We start from the raw sequence: 7,264 nt of genomic DNA, 5'->3' as shown, positions 1-7,264 counted from the left end.
TTAGAACTAAAGCGTGGATCTGTAATGCCACATCAAACATCCGCAAATGCTTCTTCCACCAAACAATGGCCTACAACAGAACCAAAACCAAAACCTGAACTCATCTCCGTCGATCGTTGCCATCAATCTTTCAGTGGTCGAGGTGCTTCATCCCGAGCTTCTTCACTTCAACTTTGAGAGACTTCAGATACTTGACAGCCTCGTCGAGAACAGCAGGAGTATCCATGCGATCACCGCAGGGAATGATGCCCTTGAGTGTCTTGACCATCTTCTTCATCTTCTCCCTTTTGTGGCTACTACTGCCGACGTTGCCGGAGACTTGTTTCTTGGAGGAAGCGGACTTGGGTCGCGACGAGCATGCAGTATCCGGCGAGCTGCTTCCCCAGCTGCCCGGCGTCCTCCCGGTGCTGACTACATCATCGCCTTCGCCTTCTTCGGAACTCAGCAACGCATCGATATCTTCGGCGTCCTCGTCATCGTCTCTGTACGCGCTTTTGCCAGCCTCGTAGGCATGGCTTCCATGGACATCGAGCCCCGGAGAGCCCAACTTGTGGGCCAGGGAAGGATGGAACATGACCCGGCTCCTGTGGCATGTCTGGTCAAAGATGACAAAGTTCCTGGGGCAGGTTTCAGATGGCTGGAACTCGATGTTGTTCAGCGGAGAAGGGAAGTCATGATGATGCTCGTGCCCTGCGACAGTGGAGTCGAAGCCATAGCCGCTCACATCAAACGCGTCCTCAGGCGGAGCCTTCCCAGCAAAATATCTTGGGTTCCTCTGCATGGCGCCTCGCCGTCAGTGGGAACGATCTGATGACGATGAGCAGGGAATGACGCTCGAGGACCGAACGCTTATCTGATTAGATCTTCCTCGATGAGAGCCTTGTGACAGAACAAGAAACAAGAACACAGAAGCAGACTGCAGATCCGACTTGCTTTCGACGCTAAGATTTTCCACCTACGTAACAGGCTTAAGCAACTGGCGGAAGTACTCAGCCTGCCACAGCCCGAAGAAAGGGATTAATGGCACTGTGGCAATCTGCTTTCAGTAGAAGATTATCGAACATGAATTCACCACCACGAAAGGTTTGTCATGGAGACTACCTGACAAACTTGCAGCAATTGAGAATAAGCAATGATCCTAACGCTCATTATGATCTCCGAAACCTTGGTTGCTGTTTGGTGTCCCTTCAGATTGACTTCAATGTGCATTCCCAATTTTCTCCCGGGAACAGCGATCCTCCCTCGAGTATCCCAGCTCAGCTGTCGAGAATTCACCAGATCAGCACAAACTCTTTATGCTTTTAACAGGAGGGCACAAAGAATCAGCAGGATGATGCCGAGAAGAATGGACAGAGACCTTCACACGATGACACCAAAGCAGACGACCAAGGGAACGCACTCCCCGTAGAAGTCAGCAGCCGCCGACGCCCACGGCATGCTTGCAGGCTTGATCTCGAATCCTCAGGTCCTGCAGACGAACGATTAATGCAAGCAGCAGCTCAGCTGCTAAGCACAATATAAACCACCACGGGATAGAGAAGGAAACCAACCCACGCATGCAGCAAGCTCAATCTAAGAAGCCCGAAGAGGACGCGAGAGAAGCAAATCCCACGCGGCCGAAAGAGATAAGATATAGAGGGAGACTCACGGGGTGATTTCTGCACGGGTCAATGCAAACCAACGAGATCCAGCTGAGATCACGAGTACCAGAAGCAGGAGTAGCCAGAGACAGGGGAGGGGAGTTCGATGCCCTACGAGGCCTATATGGATTGGGTCGGTGGCTTGGACTGTGAAGCCCCCTTCTTACTGCTCCCCTCTATATATATCTCTACGTCTCTGTCTCTTTCTTCTTCCTTTCGAGGTAGCTAATGATGGGAGGTTCCAAAGCCATGATCTCCTTCCTGCGCTTTCATTAAGACGGAGGCAGAGCAATCGATGAGGCGTGGAGGCAGAGTGGGTGGATGTGCGTCTGCGTGCGCTCGCCCGCTTCGTCTTGATTGCGCGTGATGCTCCTCCATCCGATGCCGAAGCATTTGAAGTGGACGCCTTTTTGCCTTCCTCTCTCTCCCGTTCCGCTCGTTCCTGTCGTCGGATCGTTGGAGGAGGGGAAGGAAGCCGTCGGATCCCAGGGGCCCGTTCGAGGACTCGGGGAACTGCAGAGGGAGGGCGGGAGATGGTGGCGATTCCCATTTGCTACGGCATTCGGGTACATGTGATGGTGGCCGGGGGCAGGCCATCATTTGGGTGCGGTGTTATCATCATGCGGTCTGCAGCGGGTGAGGGGGAGAGTTAATAGGAGTGTGTGTGGGGGGAGGGACAGCGAGGCCTACGGAGCACGCGTGGGCAGTTCCATTTGCGGTGAACGGTGAACCAACCGACCAACCAGGCCGTGCCGCCGTAGGGCGGGGGGCGATGGCTGTCGTCTCTCTCCGTAATCGATGTCCCGGTTCCCCAGCATGATCTCGCCCGTTCTTGTGATGATGGCAGGTGATCCTCTGCTCGTGCTTATGGGATTAGTGTTCAGAGTTTAATATAACGCATTTACTTTACGATGAGTGGTCCCGATGACCTCACAAGTGGCCCCCTTTTCTTGAGTCGGGCTTGTGAGAGCGCCGCGTCTGATGAGAACCGACCGGGGACGGATCTTTGGTACGCTTATCTGAGCTCCTTGTTGGCGGTGACTTGGACATAAATTGGGCCTAAATGGGCTGAAACTTTCCGCTCCGAAAGTATGGGCTTAGCCCAATTCACTAGTTGCTTATAACTGCATTTTTTTTATATTTTATTATTATCACGAGAATAAAATTATCTTAATGTTTTTAAAATAATTCCTAATATGGACAAAAAATTCTAATTTTGAGTTTTTTTCATAAATCATCTCAACTCTGAAAATTGCATATATTTCACCATTGATGATATGAAATAGATTTTTTTACCCTTATCTTCGTCGAATTCATTGTTGTCTTCATCTTGTATCATCGCTCGTAACCCATACGTCCTCTATTTAAATTTTTTTTAAAAAATAATAATTTTCTTAAAAAATTTTACTTTAAAATTTTTTATAGATCATCTTAATTTTGAAAAATCCTCGTATTTCATCGTTGTCTTTGTGTGCAACCTATATGTCTCCTTCTTCCTTACGTGCGTGAGGACGATACAAATCAAATGTGATGATGGCTTCGACAATAACAAAGGGCAAATATCATTTTATGGAAAAAGATGTTCTATGATTTTTTTTAATTGAGATTTTTTATGAAAAATATTAAATTTCGAGTTTTTTTAAATAAAAAAAAATTATAGGAGGTCTAGAAGAATGAATAAATTTAATATGTGTATCAAAGTACATTTACTTATCTAATGTGGCACTCGAATCAAGAAGAAATATGATAGTTTTTTATGATCTTTTTATTTAGAAACATAAATCATCATACAATCAAACATGAGACTCTACCAAAGTAGAAGAATCCATGGATGATGGACAGGTACAAAGGCATGATTACAGTTTGGTATAGTCGTATACAAACTCTCCTCGAACATCTCCCTGCAGGCAGTAAATTCTCACATTTATTCCTCTAAATTTAATTGAGTCCGAAATGTAAAAAGTTACCTATATCACATTATAATTAATCTCCCTATGTTGCAAATAATAAATTCATCTTATATATTATTTTTATAAATTTCTCAATTAAAAAATATTAAATTTAATCACAAGAGAACTTAATGTCTTTAATATTTGAAGTTGATATGTATTTTATGGTTCATGATGAGCGTTTTCTCCAATTAACTGGAGAACATTAAATTACAAAACAAAAAAACAAAAAAACAAAAAAACAAAAAAACAAAAAATTTGGAGACGCGGGGAATCGAACCCCGTGCCTCTCGCATGCGAAGCGAGCGCTCTACCATATGAGCTACGTCCCCATTACCCTCAATAAGTGTTTCCAGCTTTTAATATATATAAATAATAAAATATTATATATATTTTTATTTAAACAATACTGAATAAGACGATTCTCGAGGTTACCACTTATCAATTTTATTTGTCCCATATTATTAATTTTATATTTTTTTAATAATCCCACATCGTTAGTTAGTTAATTTTTAAAGCCTAAAATTAGTATAAATAAACATCTCCTTTAAACCTATGAAATCATAAAAAAAAAAAAATCTTTAAGCATTGTGAAGGTATGATATTTTTGATTTTATCGGTGGGTTAATTCATTAAAATCAATTCTAATGATAATTTGTCGTCACAACAAGTCAAAGTGACGGTGAGTTGTTAAGGTGACCGACTGTCGCTGATGGTCCAACTCATAAATGTGATGAACGTGTTCATGTCGATCACTGTATATGTTAAAGATCTTCCGTGGCGAGCACGCATCTCGGAGCTGCATCAGTCGCATGGCATCACCAACTCCAGATACTCATGAGCTGGTAGCCATCACTCCATGAAAGATAAATAAGCTACAGGAGGTCGTAGGTTTGGAATTGGAAGCCATAGGCCGTTGTTCCTCGTCGGCGTTCCTTGGTCTCCAAGGCAGTGTGGAAATCCGCGTGCAAATTTTGGAATACAGGCAACAGGTCAAACAAGATGCTGTGTTCCAGAGCATTAGCGTCTTGGGGATCTGGTGGCTTATAAGTCATTGTCCATCCCCTTATCCCGGTGTCCCAACCGAGGAGAACAGAGTGAGGAGGAATGATGGCAGAGATGCTCCGTCTTGCTCTACTTGCATGCTCACTCGCTGTGCTTCTCTTCTCTTGCTTCAAGGTGGCATACTCCCTGTGGTGGAAGCCCAAGGCATTGGAAAGGCATTTGAGGCAGCAAGGCATCAGAGGCAACCCTTACAGGTACGGAACACTGAATCAGAAGGTTGAACCTTCGTAATCGCTTCCTTGCTGAATGCTGAATGCTGAATGCTGCTGCTGCTGGTCTGATAACAGGTTCTTTTATGGGGACCTGAAGGATGACATGCACGCCAGAATTATAGCCTCGTCCAAGCCAATGGATTTGTCCCACCAGTTCGTTCCTCGTGTTGCTCCCCTTTTGCATCAGATAGTTCAGAAATATGGTAAGTCTGCTCAAGCAAACACATGGGTTCTGCCGCATGTTTGTGGTCTGATACTTGGTGTGTTGCACAGGAAAGATATCTGTTGTTTGGATTGGAACGACACCCAGAGTGATCATTTATGACCCGGAGTTGATGACGAAAGTGCTACTTGATCGAATGCAACAGTTTCGAAAGTCTCGTCTCAACCCTCTTGTAAAGCTTATAGGCATGGGGGTGCCTACGCTCGACGGAGAGGAATGGGCCAGACGGAGAAGGGTCATCAACCCCGCATTCCATCTCGAGAAACTGAAGGTTTGTATTCCATCCCCTCGGTCTTCGACGAACACCAATCACTAGCTTAATCTTGACAGAGTCGACATCACATCCACGACTGCAGGAAATGGCGCCTGCATTCCTGAAAAGCTGCGTCGATATGGTAGAGAGATGGCAGAACTTAACCAGCCCTGAAGGATCTTGCGAAGTCGATGTATGGAACGAATTCCAGAATCTGACAGCGGATATCATATCTCGAACGGCTTTCGGGAGTAGCTACAAGGAAGGCAAGAAGATCTTTGAACTACAGAAGGAGCAAGCTGTTCTGGTGATGGAAGGAGCTCGGGCTCCATATGTTCCAGGCTTCAGGTGAATCCCCTACAGCTTCGTGCTTGATACAAGATGATATATATAGAGTTCAAATCACTTGTCCTCACGAGATACCATCATTTGAACAGATTCGTACCAACCGCGAAGAACAAAAGGAGAATGCACATACACAGGGAGATCAAGAGCATGTTAATGGATATGATCAACAAAAAATTAGACTCTATTGCGAAGGGCGAATCCACCGCTGATGATTTGCTAGGCTTGCTGGTGCAATATAGCAACGACAAGGATCACGGCAATTGCAGCATTACAACTGACGATGTGATCGAGGAATGCAAGCTCTTTTACTTTGCCGGCCAAGAGACGACATCGGTGCTGTTGACATGGACATTGATTCTTCTATCCATTTACCCAACATGGCAGCAGAGAGCACGAGAAGAAGTTGTGAGCGTCTGCGGCAAGAATTCGCCTGACTTCGAGTCTACAAGCCGCCTAAAGACTGTAAGAAGAGAAGCCCTTTACATCTTTATACTGGCACTCTGGGTTTCATTGATTGAGGTCATCTTTTTGCTCAGGTAACCATGATATTGCATGAGGTTTTGAGGTTGTATCCGCCTGCGACTGGCATTCTCCGGCGAACCATCAAGACCACAAAATTGGGAGGCTTCTCATTCCCTGCTGGAATTGAGCTTTTCCTGCCCATACTCCTCATCCACCATGACCGAGAAACATGGGGGGAAGATGCAGAAGAGTTCAAACCGGAGAGATTCTCAGAAGGTGTTTCGAAGGCATCAAGGACTCCAAATGCGTTCGTTCCTTTCGGATGGGGTCCAAGGATTTGTTTGGGCCAGAGCTTTGCCATGATAGAAGCAAAGATGGCTTTGGCTTGCGTTCTCCAGCATTTCTCCTTTGAACTGTCACCTTCCTACGCCCATGCCCCTCACGATGTCGTCACTCTGCAACCACAGTCTGGAGCTCAACTTATCCTACATCAACTCTGAGACCACAGGATCGCTCTCTTATATCATTATTATGGAGTCATGGGCGGTCGAATTAGATAAACTAGTAGATTTTCTCGACATCTTATGCTGATATAAAAGTTGTTCTGCCAAGAAAATGACGAGCCTTGAAAAGAGTAGAATCCAGACAACAGAGCGTCATTATTGGTAGTACTGAAGTCGCTTCACCAGACCACGGTTGACTTGGTCAAGCGTACAAGTCGTCGATCCGATCCGACACGGAACTTAGTAGGGCCAGCCCGATATCCGCCACGTGTCTTTAAGCTTCCGCCAAAACGGGCCGATTCGGCCCATTTGAGCCGCCCCACGACAATAACAATAAATGAAGTCACCCAAATGATTAGACTACGCTCGATCGCATTCACATTGGGCCATTCAATTACATCATCATCATCATTAATGTGATTGGATTATATGGCATTATCCAAATCCATGTGATGTGTAGCATTAACCCTCCACCACGCTCGTCGGCGGTAATCTCGAAATTAGACGCGCCACCCATGTCACGATTCTATTCATTCCATCCGCGGGATGAAGATCTAAACGGATCGATCCCACAGGTACGGAGCGAGCGAAGCGAGAGGCGCAGGCAGT

The 7,264-nt window shown here is 45.6% G+C and overlaps 2 protein-coding genes and 1 non-coding gene across 4 annotated transcripts; 1 reads left to right on the top strand and 2 right to left on the bottom strand.

The window, feature by feature from the left end:
- LOC103987746 (transcription factor bHLH144-like) lies at window positions 1-2,472 on the bottom strand. Of its 2 annotated transcripts, none has more exons than XM_009406135.3 (4): window positions 1,551-2,472; window positions 1,358-1,468; window positions 1,102-1,260; window positions 1-994 (listed from the first exon to the last, which is right to left on the bottom strand). In XM_009406135.3, the coding sequence occupies exon 4, from the start codon at window positions 779-781 to the stop codon at window positions 131-133; it is 651 nt and encodes a 216-aa protein (XP_009404410.2). In that variant the 5' UTR covers window positions 782-994; window positions 1,102-1,260; window positions 1,358-1,468; window positions 1,551-2,472; the 3' UTR covers window positions 1-130. The 2 variants fall into 2 exon arrangements, with proteins under 2 accessions (XP_009404410.2, XP_009404409.2); XM_009406134.3 differs by having other exon boundaries at window positions 1,649-2,472.
- Window positions 2,473-3,848: 1,376 nt separating this feature from the next.
- TRNAA-CGC (transfer RNA alanine (anticodon CGC)) lies at window positions 3,849-3,921 on the bottom strand. Its single transcript has one exon. It is a non-coding gene; the product is annotated as a tRNA-Ala (tRNA).
- Window positions 3,922-4,650: 729 nt separating this feature from the next.
- On the top strand, window positions 4,651-7,018 carry LOC135614799 (cytochrome P450 CYP72A616-like). The gene is made up of 6 exons (XM_065112540.1): window positions 4,651-4,848; window positions 4,942-5,069; window positions 5,140-5,360; window positions 5,446-5,690; window positions 5,780-6,152; window positions 6,227-7,018. The coding sequence occupies exons 1-6, from the start codon at window positions 4,697-4,699 to the stop codon at window positions 6,650-6,652; spliced, it is 1,545 nt and encodes a 514-aa protein (XP_064968612.1). The 5' UTR covers window positions 4,651-4,696; the 3' UTR covers window positions 6,653-7,018.
- Window positions 7,019-7,264: the final 246 nt, after the last annotated feature.

The sequence above is a fragment of the Musa acuminata genome, chromosome BXJ2-6, assembly GCF_036884655.1.
Source record: "Musa acuminata AAA Group cultivar baxijiao chromosome BXJ2-6, Cavendish_Baxijiao_AAA, whole genome shotgun sequence".
Lineage (NCBI taxonomy): Eukaryota > Viridiplantae > Streptophyta > Magnoliopsida > Zingiberales > Musaceae > Musa > Musa acuminata.
This window is presented reverse-complemented; position numbering and strand designations above follow the sequence as displayed.

Coding starts and splice junctions, on each gene's coding strand:
- LOC103987746 (XM_009406135.3), bottom strand. CDS start 781: ATGCAGAGGAACCCAAGATATTTTGCTGGGAAGGCTCCGCCTGAGGAC.
- LOC135614799 (XM_065112540.1), top strand. CDS start 4,697: ATGATGGCAGAGATGCTCCGTCTTGCTCTACTTGCATGCTCACTCGCT. Junction 5,361..5,445: donor TCCATCTCGAGAAACTGAAG/GTTTGTATTCCA, acceptor CCACGACTGCAG/GAAATGGCGCCTGCATTCCT. Junction 5,691..5,779: donor CCATATGTTCCAGGCTTCAG/GTGAATCCCCTA, acceptor TCATTTGAACAG/ATTCGTACCAACCGCGAAGA.